General features: G+C 42.1%; 1 protein-coding gene across 1 annotated transcript in view; it reads left to right on the top strand.

Moving 5' to 3' along the window:
* The window catches only part of CTDP1 (CTD phosphatase subunit 1), a 109,536-nt gene that overhangs the window by 50,410 nt on the left and 43,235 nt on the right, over positions 1 to 15,891 (top strand). The window contains exon 11 of the mRNA XM_061594050.1: positions 718 to 877. Coding sequence (XP_061450034.1) covers positions 718 to 877 — 160 coding nt within the window. The remainder of the gene's footprint in view (positions 1 to 717; positions 878 to 15,891) is intronic.

Below are 15,891 nucleotides of genomic sequence, written 5' to 3'. Positions count from 1 at the left end.
AAGGACGTCATCAGCAGCAGTAGTGCAAGAAGACGACAGCAGACGATAGTAATCCCCTCTTCTTCCTGGTAGCTCCATCCTTCAGCGTCTGCCATGTGTTTTATAGGCACACACCTGTCCTCGGCATGCCTGAAAGATGCTATGCTGTGTCCGCAAAAGCCCTCCCTCTCTTTTGGAGCAAGAGGGAGGTTTTGTCTGCAGCGGCAGTGGGGAGCAGACAGCATTCAGGGAGTGAAGACTTTTTTAAAAAATTAATAAATCATTTCTTTACTGTTCCTGGCCCCCTCGAATTACTTCATGGCCCCCTTGGGGGTCACGGCCCCCAGGTTGGGAACCCCTACTCTAGAATATCCTATGAACATTTTTTTTGTTCCAAGTCCCCTAGTGTTTTATCCGTTTCTATATTTAAAAGTGGGCAGGTTCCCAAACGTTTCTCTTACTGTAGCTTTTGTTCGTGGGACAACATATAGTGCTGTGGGAATTGGGGTCATGGATAACTCATTCTCTTGCATTTCTAATTGACAAAGCTATGACATTGCCTTCAGAATTCTTTGTAGTGGGGGAGAGGGGCAATCCATATTGAGCAACATGATTAATTTGGGTAAGTTTTCCAATATAAGAGTTTTGTAACACATCTGTATTCCATGCTGAATCTGACATACTGTTCAGTTCATATCATAACGTTTATGTAATATGAGCTTTTGGATTTTTTTTCAGAGTTGTTCAACCACATCAACAGCTTTTTGATGAAGAGGAGATGCCAGCAAATGAGAGTGATGAACCCGACCCATCAAAACGGAAACGCCAGCCAAGTATGTCTGAGACAATGCCACTATATACTCTCTGTAAAGAGGATTTAGAAAGTATGGATAAAGAGGTGAGTTAAGTTATGTATTACTGAGTAATATATTGGCATGCCACACTTTTAGTGTGATAGAAGTATCTAAGCACCTCTAAGATTATTGGAAGATGAGAGTGAGGTTTAAGCTCAAAGATGAGTTTTTTTATTTCCAGTGATAAAATGGGTTATCATAGTGCTTTATCTGGAAGTTTAGGTGTGGAAACTTCATCTGTATCTTAGCTTAACTTATATTTTTAAACAGGTGGTATGTTTGGAGAAACTTTGACTGCATAGTTGTTGCAGTTCCGATTGAAGTACCTATTGCTGTAACTTGTACATTGTGAGATCACTTTCAATTGATACAGCCTGATGATGTGGACAGTGTGCTTGCATTTCTGGCTTGGTCATTTGCCCTCTTGATCCATTTTTTCTTCACTTATAGAGACATTTGACTAAACCTTCATTACATGAAGGGATGATCCCTGCCATCTTTCAAGATGGTGATGGTATGCCCATGCATAAAGAAGTCAGCCCTGGACCCATTAGTTTAGACTAACTACTGACTAGTTGCAAATATCCCCCTCTTAGAAAAGTACTAAAGAAGGTAATGGCAAGGCAACTGCAAACATTCTTAGATGATACTGATTAAGCCTGGCCTGAATCAGCCTGTCACTGTAATGGATTACGTTTACTAAGAATGGGACAAGGGGAGTGTGATTTTGCTCCTTCTTCTCTAACTCTCTGTAGCTTGTGATACTATTGACCATATTCCTCCTGGATTGGCTCCATGGGATGGGTATTGAGGACACTGTTACAGTGGTTCTCATCCTATCTGTGTGGCAGAGTCCAGAGAGCTGCATTGGGAGAGTGCACTTTTGATCCCTTGGCAGTTACGCTATGGCATGCTGTAGGGCAGTATTCTATCCCCCAGTGCTATTTAATACCTACATCAGTTCAGTTTACTATGCAAAAATACCTATATGAAGTTGTTGGGAGCAGTCATTAAGAGATTTGGCTCAAGGTACTATCAGTACGCTAATGATACTCAGCTCTGTTTCTATATAACTTCTGAACTGGACGGTTTTGGGATGCAGGTTTGGGCTGGATGAGGGAAAATAAACTGAGTTTGAATCCTGACAAGACAGAGGTGCTGTGAGTGTATGGTTCCTGTGTCTCAGAAATAGGCCAGTTGCCTGCACTGGGTGGGGTTGCACTCCCTCTGAAGGAGCAGGTGGTGGTACCTCCTCGCTGGATCATCACCTTGTAGTGGTGAGTGGGCTTATGTGTTCCAGTGAACCCTATGAGCAATGCCATCGGGAGTCATGTACTCCCAGCAGGGTCACCCATGACGGTAAGGTCAAGAGAGAGGAACCAGACAAAGAACGATCCAAGAATGTCCTCAACGGCAGAACAGGCGGAGGATAACAATGTATATGTTACAACGTGAAGGCGGATGAAGGCTGCAGCAGGTAAAAGACTTCCAATCATCGTGGTATCCATGCCATTGGATCAAAGCCTTTTTCTGTCAAAATTGTGTGTTGATCGTCGTGCACCGATCTCCCCACATAAAACAAATTCATGCACAGGCGTCTTCCAACCAAAACAAAACAAAAGCCGAATGGTGACCAGGGCAGGACTGTGAAATCCGAAAGCCCCTACTCATGGACTGGCACATGGGCGGTGGATACAGACTCAGTCGTCCTGGCTCAAGGACCGAGGCAGTTGAGTAGTTCGGCAGCTATATCCACGACTGAGCAGTCCTATTCAGGATCAGCTCACCCCGTATGGGGAGGGGGCTAGAAAAGGTGCCCTAAACATAATCTGCCTCATCTCTCTTCCTAACTGGATCACCGCATCCAGTGGGGGTCACCACTTAGCGGTCGCAAAAGACAATTCAATTTTGGAACATGGAATATACGGACATTGCTGGACAATACAGATAGTGAATGTCCTGAACGCAGGACTGCCATCATTGCGAGGGAGTTGAGACGTTTTAATATTGACATAGCAACACTCCAAGAAACTCAAAGAGCAGAAGAGGGACAATTAAAGGAAGTAAAAGGAGGTTACACCTTGTTCTGGAAAGGACTGCTTGAACAAGAACGACAAATACATGGAGTAGGCTTTGCTATTAAAAATGATCTTGTGACTCTCTTGTCAGAAGTTCCTATTGGCATTATTATTTATTATTATTTATTATTTATTAAATTTATTAGTCGCCCATCTGGCTGGTTGTCCAGCCACTCTGGGCGACGTACAAGGTAAAACAATACATTAAAACATTAAAATTTAAAACCATAACAGTAAAAACCTAACCCACCCCAAAAGCCTGCCTGAAGAGCCAGGTCTTCAAGGCCCAGCGGAAGCTTATCATAGAAGGGGCATGGCGGAGATCATTTGGGAGAGAGTTCCACAGGGTGGGGGCCGTTATTGAAAAAGCCCTCTCTCTAGTCCTCACCAGTCTAGCTGTTTTAACCGGTGGGATCGAGAGAAGGTCTTCTGAGGCTGATCTTGTTGAGCGGCATCCCTGACGATGCTGGAGGCGCTCCTTCAGATAGACTGGGCTAAAACCGTATAGGGTTTTAAAGGTCAAAACCAACACCTTGAATTGGGCCCGGTAAACAACCGGTAGCCAGTGCAACTCCTTCAGCACTGGAGTGATGTGATCTTGCCGGCGGCTGCCTTTAATCAGACGAGCCGCCGCATTCTGTACCAGTTGCAGCTTCCGGACCGTTTTCAAGGGTAACCCCACGTAGAGCGCATTACAGTAGTCTAGGTGAGAGGTGACCAGGGCATGTACTACCGGTGGGAGCAGATGGTTGGGAAGGTAGGGGCGCAGCCTCCGTATCAGATGGAGTTGATACAGTGCCGCCCGGCTCACAGCCGAGACTTGAGCCTCCATGGTCAGCTGGGAGTCAAGAATGACCCCCAGGCTGCGGACCTGGTCTTTCAGGGGCAATCGTACCCCATTGAGCACCAGGTCCACATCCCCCAGCCTTCCCTTGTCTCCCACAAACAGTACCTCAGTTTTGTCAGGGTTTAGCTTCAGCTTATTCCTTCCCATCCAGCCACTCACTGACTCCAGGCACTTGGACAGGGTTTCTACAGCCAACCTCGGTGAAGATTTAAATGAGAGATAGAGCTGTGTGTCATCCGCATACTGATGACATTGCAGCCCAAATCTCCTGATGATTGCCCCCAGCGGCTTTATATAGATGTTGAACAGCATCGGGGAGAGGATGGAACCCTGTGGCACCCCACAAGTGAGAGGCCAAGGATCCGAAACCTCATCCTCCAATGCCACTCTTTGGTACCTACCAGAGAGGAAGGAATGGAACCACTGCAATACAGTGCCTCCCATGCCTAACCTCTTCAGGCGGTCCAGGAGGATAACGTGGTCAATGGTATCGAAAGACACTGAGAGATCAAGTAGGACAAGGAAGGTGTATTCGCCCCTATCCCACGCCCTCCTCATATCATCTACCATTAATGAATGACTCTCAACCCTCCGGTTAAAACTTGCCAAAACCCAGCAGGCAACTATTCTAAGTGCTTATGCACCAACATTAGATGCTGATGAAGACATCAAGGAAAATTTTTATACCCAGCTGGACACCATCTTATCAGAGATACTTAAGGAGGATAAAATTATCCTCCTGGGCAATTTCAATGTAAGAGTTGGGCGTGATTTTGATTTATGGCCACAAACCATTGGGAAAGAAGGAGTTGGCAATAGCAACCTGAATGGAATTCTACTTCTGACTAAATGTGCAGAGCATAATCTTGTTATTACAAACACACTCTTTCACCAGAATGATAAATATAAAACATAATGGAAGCACCCTCGGTCAAAGCACTTGCATCTCCTGGATTGCGTAATTGTCTATGCCAGAGATCGTCGCGATGTATTCCTCACTAGGGCCATGACAAGTGCTGATGACTGCTGGACAGATCACCGATTAATTTGATCCACTATGGCCATTAATATTGTTCCTCAACGTAGGCTCCAAGGAAGAAATCCAAGGCGTAAAATGAACATCCATGCCCTTCAAGATCCTATTAAGCGAGCCTGCTTTCAAACAACTCTCAAGAAACATCTACCGACGGAACTCCCTGAAAATGTCGAGGAACACTGGATTAAACTGAAGACATCCATTATTGCAGCATGTGAACAAACTATTGGATATCAAACTAAGAAACATCAGGATTGGTTTGATGAGAATGATAGTGAGATTGAACATATCATTGACAAGAAAAGGAAAGCCCTGATATGGCAGAAAGACATTAACTGTGCTGCTAAGAAAAACATCCATGCTAGTGCAAAGGCTGAGGTCCAAAGAAGAACTAGAGAACTCAAGAACGCCTGGTGGATAAGAAATCTCAAGAAATCCAGCATTTTGCAGATGCTCATGATGCATGGGGCTTTTTTAATGCCACAAAGGCCATCTACGGGCCAACAAATTATGGTACAAATTCCTTACGTTCAATAGATGGTACCAAACTTCTAAAGGATAAAGAATCTATTGCACTGTGTTGGAAAGAGCATTACCACGACCTCCTTAATCATAACTCTTATGTGGTTGGTGAGATCTTCTCTCAAATCCCACAACAACAAATTAGAGATGAGCTTGCAGTACTCCCTAATTTGGATGAAGTCAGTAAAGCCATCAATCAAATGAAGACAGTAAAGCCATCAATCAAATGAAGAATAACAAAGCTAGTGGACCTGATGGGATTCCTGCTGAAGTCTTTAAAGAAGGTGGGCCTGAACTTACACAACAACTTTATAAGGTCATCGAAAAAATCTGAATGAGGGAGGAGATCCTGGAAGACTTTAGGGATGCCATAATTATCACTCTTTTCAAGCAGGGTGAGAGAACAGATTGTGGGAACTACCGAGGCATCTCTCTTCTAGCTACTGCAGGTAAAATCCTTGCAAGGATCCTCGCAAATCGCTTCCTACCTATCTCAGAAGACATCCTCCCTGAATCCCAAAATGGTTTCCACCCTTCCAGGGGGACAGTGCACATGATCTTCACTGCACAACAGCTTCAAGAAAAATGCCGGGAGCAAAACCAACCTCTGTATATGGTGTTTATTGATCTGACTATGTAAATCGAACTGCTCTCTGGACCATCCTTCTGAAAATTGGATGCCCTGATAAATTTGTGAATATTTTGCAACTCCTCCATGACAACATGACGGCGACAATTTTGGATAACAATGGCTCTCAAAGTGATCCATTCAAAGTGGGGTCAGGCATCAAACAGGGATGCGTCATTGCTCTGACCTTATTTGCTATTTTCATTGCCATGATTCTACACCTTGTTGAGGGGAAACTTCCCACTGGTGTGGAAATCACATATCGAACAGATGGAAAGCTTTTTAATCTCAGTAGGCTGAAAGTAAAAAGTAAGGTAATTACAACCTCTGTTGTAGAACTTCAATATGCTGATGATAATGTAGTCTCCACACATTCAGAGGAAAATCTTCAAACTATCCTAAATGTCTTTGCAGAAGCATATGAAAAGTTTGACCTCTCGCTTAACATCAAAAAAACCAAAGTGCTTCATCAACAGGTGCAAACCAATCCCTCTGTAGCACCATCAGTCCAGCTTAATGGTGCAACGCTGGAGAATGTTGATCACTTTTCTTATCTTGGCAGCCTTATCTCTGTAAAAGCTGACATCAACGTTGAAATTCAGCATCATCTGAGCTCTGCGAGTGCCACATTCTCCCGAATGAAGCGTAGAGTGTTTGAGGATCGGGATATTCGCAGGGAGACCAAAATGCTTATTTACAAAGCCATCGTACTACTGACCTTACTGCACTCCTGTGAAACATGGACCATCTATAAACGCTATTCCCAACTTCTTGAAAGATTCCACCAATGCTGCCTCCGTAAAATTCTGCAAATTACTTGGGAAGACAGACGGACTAATGTTAGCGTATTGGAAGAAGCAAAGACTACCAGTGTTGAAACAATGATCCTCCAACATCAACTGCGCTGGACTGGCCATGTTGATTGAATGCCTGATCATTATCTTCCAAAGCATCTACTTTACTTCCAACTTAAGGATGGAAAATGGAATATCGGTGGACAGCAAAAGAGGTTTATTTTGTTAATAGAAGAGGAAGCAAAGCAAGTTCAGACTGTCAGGCTGCAGAGTAACTGTCTGAAGATAGCCCAAAAGTGAATATTGTCTTGTGTTGAAATGCATATGTAAGTAGGTCAGACAAGGAGTTCATGCCTAGTAAGAACCTGGACATCATGTTCAGCAAACCTCTCTTGGTTTATTTTTTTTAAAAAAAACCCCTCTGTCATTCAGTTATGTGAATCTACCGTATACGTAAATAGCAGTGAGACAATCTCAAGTTAAGCCAATGAGCCTACAGCCTATTAAGATATATTGAAACATGTTGCTCTTACTTGCCCCTTTTTGCTTTTAACCTGTCGTACTAATTTTAATAATAGGAAAGAGTTCTTTTAGTCCTTTAACAAGAAAACTAAGAGAATAAAGAGTTCATAATGCTTATGTCATTTTTGTCCTTGTTCAAGAACAAAATAAATTTTGCTTTGTTAATCAGCTTTCAAAATAGCATTCAGTTGCTGCAATGGTTGATATAGTTTGCTCTTTTCTATCATACAGTAGAATTTACAATATAAATAATTTTTAATCAAGATTTTTCAGTTTTCTCATATGCCTTGTTAGTCACTGACTGTTAGCAATTTTAAGGATAGTTCTAGAGGTGATAGTGATGAATGTGGTGTTTTCCCCTGAAGCCTTCACCTATTATATGTTTTTTATCTATGTTTGAATCATCTGCTTGCGGAATTGCCAGGCAATAATCCTTGATTATTCTTTGTAGCACACTGCAATATATATTCATAAATGAAATCTGTTAGTAAGTTTGAGAACTATTTAAGCACATGTGACAAGTGAATTTATACCTGGAGAGCTAAAGCTCTGCATATATTTGGTGCGTGTAACTTCTTTAACAACATGTAATATATATTAAAATGTTTTTATCATATAGATATCATTTAATATTTGACCCTGCTTTCCTTTCCAAGGAAAGTCCAAAGCAACTAGAAATAACACTTTAATGTGTGTAGCAGATGTGAGATGAAAGCTAGATATTATGCAGTCTTATTCTGAAAATGATACTCGTGAGATAAAGTTGAGCTACTTTCTTGAAATACCTTGATACATGGATTTTTCCTTTACCTCATTTTCATTCAATAGCATTTTTGCTTCACCCTTGAGAGCATGTCATCGCAACTCCTGAAGTCTAAACACAATTAAAAATGGAATCCAGGGACTTTCTCTCATCTTGGCAGACAGAAAAGAGCCCTGATGCCATGTACAGCCCATAGCTCATGAGCAAGAAGTAAAACTTGTATTTGGATGATACAGGAAAGATAGAGGTGTTTCTCTTTGTTATCTTAACTAATACTGATTTTATTTTGTGTATATGTGTTTCAAAAGTACTTCTTCCAACGAATATTATTTCATTAAATTCCATCTACTCAGCTTGTATTCACTGTGTGAATTGTAGAAATACTAAGTTCTTTATAGGCAAGTACCAAGGATAGCTGCAATCTGCATAGGCACTTTTTAATAAATAGTGGCTGAATCCCCCACTGCTATGGAGAAACTGCTAACAGCCTGTAATCTGAAGATGAATAACTCCTCAAGAACCACACTGTTAACTTTAATAGTTGAATAAAATTTCCCCACAAATGGACATCTTGCAAGGTTTTGCTGGGGTACATTAGTTCTGATATCAGTAATCAAAAGCACTGCATCAACTCACTTTTATATTCAACTCATCTTTATATTTGAGATGTGCTGTATGTTTTGGTCTCCTGCTGGTCCATTAGCTGGCTGCAGAATGAGCTGCTATATGGCTGGCTTCGCAGAATGAAAGCAGAGATGTCTTGGGGAAATTATCAGCCCTTTCTTGAATCATGTCTCTTACTTATGATGCCCTAAAGCTTAGAATTTGGTGTTTTGGAGACTGTTGTGATAAACAGGCGTTCCTTAAGACAAACAGGAATAGCTGAAGTAAAGCAATGGCTGTGTACCTTTTTCAGTCTGAAGGCTACATTTCCTTGTGGACAATCTAGAAGCCACATGCAAGTGGCAGGCAGGGTTGGAGGCAAAACTGGATAGTACTCAGGATGTGGCTCTTACCGCTGTACAGTACATAACATTCTAGTAATGGAAAAGGCACCCATGCATCTGTACATCCACTATCCAGACAAACAAGATTAATTATTACAGTTCAAGGACACATTCCAGGCAGGATGGAAAAGATTTATAGGGAGCTCATTTTAGGTTGCTTTAGGAGTCATCCCACTTTGTATCCTACAAAAATGGGTATATTCTATATGGTCAAGATCATTTTCTCAGTTTCAAAAGGAGAGTGTATTTCTGGTTGTTGACTTTTATTCTATCTGGAAAACAAAAGGATATTAAAGTACGTCTTGCAACAAAATGTTGCATTTTGACCCTGCATTTGAAGAGGAATGCTTCAGAGTTCCAGCTAGTCTAGAACAGAAAGCTTATACTGGTATCAAAGCCTGGGGTGGGGAGTGGGAGTTGAGACTGAGGATGATGAAAGGTGGAAAGACCATTTCCCCCCCTCTTTTTCTCCTCCTCTCTTCCCATGCTCTGCCATAAATCTGAGAGTGCCCCTAGTTCTGACATTGTTCTGGGTTAATCCCTCCTTCTTCCCACAAGAGGCAAGGAAATCATGTTACCACCTGACTTCAATATATACTCTGGTTGTGGTGACTCCTCACCGAAAAAAGATGTCCTGGTGACTGGTGGTGGTTGCCACAACCCTCTTGGTTCAAGGTAGGTTTTTTCAGCAGTGGGTGCACCATCATCTCCTTTAAAGCAAAGGTGATCACTCCATCACACAACAAAAATGTTCATCAAACCCTGCATCCACCTATTCAACCCTCCACAACTGGCACGATCAAGCCAGGATGAGTCAAGAGAACATGCAATAGACTGCACAGCGGCAGATTACTTGTCCATGTCCTCAGGCATCAGTAACTGAAACTTACTGCAAAATTGGGCAGAATGATATATATGACACCTCAACAGACACTATCAATGGCAGCACTCAAGTCTACATAAGATGGTCAATTTTGTCCTCAGAGTTCCTTGTAAAATTGCTGCAGCAGGCCAACTAGGACTCCAGTACTGGGTTAACTGGGGAAGATGAAAGCAACCCTCATACCACTTGGAAAAGTTTCGCTTAGACAACTACAAGGATGCAGTGGAGCCAGTGTAGTAGGCCACTGCCACACAGTAGTCATGATTATATGCTTTTATTTGGGTGCAGTCACCCTTGCAATGAGACATGCGCCACTTATTCTGCAGCTGCCTCTAGAGTGCTTCCTTGCCTGGAGCTCCCCAGTAAATCAGGGAGGTGCTTGAATTCCAAAGTACTGGAGAGGGCACTCTGGTTTAGTTGTATCAGTGGGCTGCTGTGCCTTGCCATTCCAGTGCAAGAGCAGGGTCTTGGCAGAATTGGGTACTGGAAAATCCCCAAGAGCATTCAGGAATCGATTGGATTCTATTAGTCTCCAGGGGTAGCCCATCTTAATAGGTCTTCCTACCTGCAGGAGGAGGTTTGTGCTGTCATATAGAACTTCACCAAGCAGTGGCCTAGGTATGACACAGGAGTTATTTCAATCACTCTTGACATCCGGACCAGCCTCCCACAACACTGAGTCAGAATGAACGTGTGCTCTGCCATATGTGTTGGGCTAGTCACAAACTAAGACAGCCCCATGGTTATCATGAAGTCCCAAGCTGTCCCTGCAAGGACGGTCTCAGCATGAATGTTGAAGTCTCCCAGGACTAAGGCCTTGGAGTTGTCCACACCAAAAACCATCTCAGCCAGCTTGGTAAAGGAAGTCATTGGGCAGCAAGGTGGACAGTACTCCAACAGCAGCCCCACCTCAATACACAAACAAACAAAGGTCTCTCTCACCTAAACAAATCCCTGGCCTTTGTTTTGGATGTCTCCCTTGATTTGCTCCAGTTCTCTCCCTGTGCTCTAGCAGTGGCTTTATTTTATGTTCCTCATAGACTATAGACATATCTTCCCATGCCAATTAAGTGTCTGCCCCTTTCAAGGGAATCCATGTGTTTGGAAGCCCTAAACTAGGTCTTAATTGAAACTAAGACAAAAAGAAAGCTATGCACTCTTCTCGCAAAAAAAGAAGGAATGAAACATCCAAGATGCTCCTGTTATTCCTTTTGGGCCCAAGGGCCTTTTCTCAGACCAGAGATCCTCCATTAGAGTCTCCACCAAACCTCTGCCTTCTAATTCCCTTCTCTGTCCCTTCTACAAAGGAGGAAGGGGCCAATTCTGACATTAGGCTGGCTCCTTGGGGGATGGGGGAGAAGACTGAGCCTCTTTCTGCCCTTGTGAGAGGCTTGAACTTAAAATGCCTAGGTTATCAGAATGATCAGGGAGGGTTTCCACCTCAAACATAAGCCAACATCAAACGACTAGTACCTCCCTCCCCCAGTATCCAGGTCATCCCTAAAAGAGTAATCGTTCACCAGACCATCCTCTACCTTCTTGAGATTGCTATCAAACCTGTTTCTCTAGAGGAACACATCTTAGACACCTAACAGGAGAGCCATCCTCAACTTGATGTATGTCAACAAGTTCATGGCTTACTACAAGTTCAAGATGGAGTCTCTAACCTCTGTGGGGTAGGCCCTACACTGAAACGTCTATTTAGACCTGTGCATACCCTTTGCCCTTCAGTATGACAGGTTTGCATAGAAGAGCAGCATTACCAATACAGGGCCATGCCCTTTTACCTGCCTCTCATCATCACCAAAGGCTGTTTACAAAGCTCATGGTTCAGTGGTAGCCCACTTAGGGTAGAAGGATGTTCATATCGACCCATGTTTAGATGACTACCTCCTAAGGTTCCCCTTCAGGCAAACTGCCATACAAGACATTCTGCTCACACTCTTAACACTAGAGTCTCATGGCTTTCTGGTAAACAAAGAAAAAGCCATCTCCTGCTCTCTCAGAACATTCAACGTCTTAGGGCTATATTGGACACATTCTCAGCCCAGATAAACCTATCTCCAAATAGGATGGCTTATCTGCTTGCAGGCATATCTGTTTTTATGATGGTTTAGAGTGTTTTTGTTTGCTTCCTTGGGTTCCTACTGTGAGGAAGGGCAGGATATAAATTTAATATATAAGTTCCCTGACTACCAGAATATCTGCAGATCTAATGTCCCTGGTGAGCTCACTAAGTCGCATGGTCTCTTGATTACCCTGGGCCCACATTCACTCCTGTTCACTTCAATGGCTTCTCTTATCCCACCAGAAGGCCATAGCACAGAGCAGCCACTTCCCAGTGCACCTTCCATGCCAACTCTACTCTGTCCTGTTCTGATGGCTGAATCCCATCAAGCTAACCAGATGTACCTCCTTCCAGGAGCATCCCAAGGTCATCCTCACAACGGACACCAGCCTTCAGGACGAAGGGAGCTCATTGCCAGAACCACGCAGCTCAAGGAACTTGGTCTCCCTCAGAGGCCAAGAAATAGTATCAGTTGGGTAGAACTCATGAGTGCTCAGGTTAGCACTCCAAGCCTTCCATCCTCTATACCACCAATATATCCTAGTGAGAAGGCACAATGTGGGGTAGCCAACATGGTTTCCTCCAAATGTTGTTGGACTCCAACACCTGTCACTCTCAGCCGTCATAGCCAATAGTCAAGGATAATGGGAGTCTAACACCATTTGGAGTGACTACTCTGACTCTGGAGGAGTCAGGACTGGGAATGGTTGCAGTAATTTCTATAATCTGAAAAAAGCTGTAACTTGAGGTGAGAGTGAGTGTCTAAAAAAAAATTGTGGATACCAGTTTAATCTTTGTCTCTGAATAACCCTAGGTAAAATGTATGTTTTGATTTATTTAAGCATATCGATGGAAATGGCCTTAAAAATAGTCACAAATATGTTTTCATAAACACTGAATTGCAACTAATGTTGATTCACGCTGCTATCTGCTGCTGATGTGTTTTGGGGAAAGGAAGATGGCTTTTTGTTTGAGGCAGGGGAGTGTTTTGTTGCTTTTTTTCTTGTCATGTTTTTCAGTGGCAAACCTATTCTGGGTGACTTCCTTACAGAGGAGCATGTCTTTGGGGCAACATTGCCTTGTTAAAGTTAGATGGTATAGCATAGAAAAAGTAAGCCTGAGAATCCTGGAATTAAAGCAGCAATGCTAGGAAAAATAGTGTACTGCTAGAAATTAGTATAAATTTCATTATTCTAAAACCTTTGATTGAGAGGATTCCATACTTACTGAGGCTGCATGTTAGGCCACATTCAGGCCATTATTTTTCCACTTTAAACACTCAAGGCTTCCCCCAAAGAATCTTGGGAAGTGTTTGTGAAGGGTTCTAAGAGTTATTAGGAGGCTCCTGTTTTCCTCAGAGAGCTACAGTTCCCATAGTGGTTTAACGATCAATTCCTCTTCCCAGGGAACTCTGGAAATTGTGGCTCTATGAGGGGAATAGGGGTCTCCTAACCACTCTCAGCACCCTTCACAAACTATACTTCCCAGGATTCCTTGGGGGAAGCCATGACTGTTTAAAGTGGAATAAATGTACCATGTGAACTCAGCCCTAGATGCCTATGTAGCTGAAGGAAACATCTAAATGTTTGTTGTCAAGGATGGTGCAGGGACCTTCATTCTTAAACTGAATGCAGAAAACAGATCCACTTGGTGGAACCAGCTTATATTTAAAGTGGCAGAACTGTTGAGAATGTTTGCACAAAGACAGTAAGATGCAATTTGGCACAACCAAAAATACACTGTTTTGTAAAATTTATAAACAAGTTCTCTTCAAGGAGGTTCATAGTCATGTAGAGTTATTTCTATACTTGCATTTCAAGTGCTGAAAGAATACATTGGGCACCAACATGTCCTGTAACTAGTTTATAAAGGCATAACTCAGGTATGCAGACATTAGTATTAAATCTGGCTCTTCATAACAAATACTTCTGGAGTATCATTTACACTAAGGCAGAAAATGCAGCACTTTACAGCTTCAGACAACGTGCATTATCTTCCACTGCACCTTCTCGGTTGGTGGTATACAGCTATGATAATCTTTTTTCTTCATCATGGTGTTGAGAAGAAGATAATAATAAGAAAACAATGTTGAAAATATTTTACTGAATCAAAGGAAGCCATAGTGTGTCTGACAAGTCATATCACAAATTGCTAAATTAACATGGGGCATTCTGTTGTAAAACCGGTTTTTTCTAACTTTGAAATGGTTGTTAGCCTTCACTCAGTATGAATTGTGGGAAGAACACTTTACAGATAATTGTCACAATTCTCATAATGGTGTTCTTGAATATATGTAGGATAAAATGAAATATTTGCATGGAATTTAAATTTTCATACTTCATTTTTTATTCAAAGCTGGTAAAGCGAACCTGAAAGTTCAGGGTTGTATACAACATAGATGTGGTTCCATCAGTGCAAAGATTTTTGCTTGAGCAACTCAATTTCTCCCCCTCTTCTTCCCCTTACCCCCCCAAATCTGTTTTGGGGTTCCCCCAACCCTCCCAAGCAGATGTGGAAGGGTGCAAGGTTTGTGAGGGGGGAGAGGGGGGAAGTCCCATTACATCGGAGTAATCTTTGCACTGATGGGACAAGTTAGTTAATACTACTCCAGAAAACACTTTTGTGTCTAAACAAATTGTACGCATAGGAAAAATATCCCACCTTTTCACATTTCTTCTTTTCCAGTAGATATTCAGGAATATGAACTGTTACCCATAACAGTTAAGAAGCAAAAAAAAAAAAAAAGTCAAAGCCCCAGAATGGTGTCTCTTCAGTATTTTGGCATGGTGATCTTGGTTTCTTGAAATCACAGTTCTTCATTATATCTAAAACGGGACTATGATTTTAAGATCCAGTGAAAATCGTCCAATTAAGAGGACCAGTAATATTTTAATCCTGGCTTAATCCTGGTTTAAGATCCTGGTTGAAAATGAAATGGACTGCCTTCAAGTCGATTCCAATTTATGGCGACCCTATGAATAGTGTTTTCATGGTAAGCGGTGTTCAGAGGGGGGTTACCATTGCCTTCCTCTGAGGCTGAGAGGCAATGACTGGCTCAAGGTCACCCAGTGAGATCCATGGCTGTGTGGGGATTCGAACTCTGGTCTCCCAGGTTGTAGTCCAACACCTTAACCACTACACCACACTGGCGGTCAAGATCCTGGTTAGTAAACCAATATTAAGCTGTAGTTCTTTACTTCAGACATAACAAGGGGCTGTTATTTAAATGTACCAGAATTACAGTGCTGAGACCAGGACATGAGAGGAATGTGTGGAACCAAGGCTTGTGCCAAGCCAGGAACATTACATCTAACAAGTCCCAGTGTGATTATTTGGATTTTGATTAAATGTATCCTAGCCTTACACAGTCATTTGCTAGGTTCAATTATAGAAAATGTAGCTCATTAAGAAAATACTGTTGTGAATATCCTGAATATTCTTAAATCAGTATTTGGAAGCAAAGCTTCACCTCTTACACATGACAGTCTTCTGTATAGAGCGTCAGCTGAAATGACAGAAAATAATTAAATATAATAAACCTTTCTTATTTTAGAGTTTATCATAGGTCGGAATCAACTTAAACGCAGTCTACTAAAAGTTAAGAGGTTTTGTCAGTCAGCGTGTGTAAGGATATACCAGCAGAAGAATATGAAAGGTTTCAAAGTATTTATTTTACACCTAGAATCCTTATTTGCCTTATTTATATTTTGCTAGGTTATTTGTTGTAAGCTGCATTGAGTTTCTGTAAGAAAAGGGGGTTAACATTTTTAATATATGTGACACAATTTGAATACTCTGAAGGGTTATATAAATGCTGAGAATAGTGGTGGTTGTTTATTTCTGTAATTTTATATCTCTTTAATTATTTAATGAGTGTGATGAAAGGGGAGGAGGTACAGAGATATCAACT

This window comes from Rhineura floridana, chromosome 1 (genome assembly GCF_030035675.1).
Source record: "Rhineura floridana isolate rRhiFlo1 chromosome 1, rRhiFlo1.hap2, whole genome shotgun sequence".
NCBI classification, from domain to species: Eukaryota; Metazoa; Chordata; class Lepidosauria; order Squamata; family Rhineuridae; genus Rhineura; species Rhineura floridana.
Note: the sequence above shows the minus strand (reverse complement) of the source record. Positions and strands in the feature narration are given on the sequence as shown.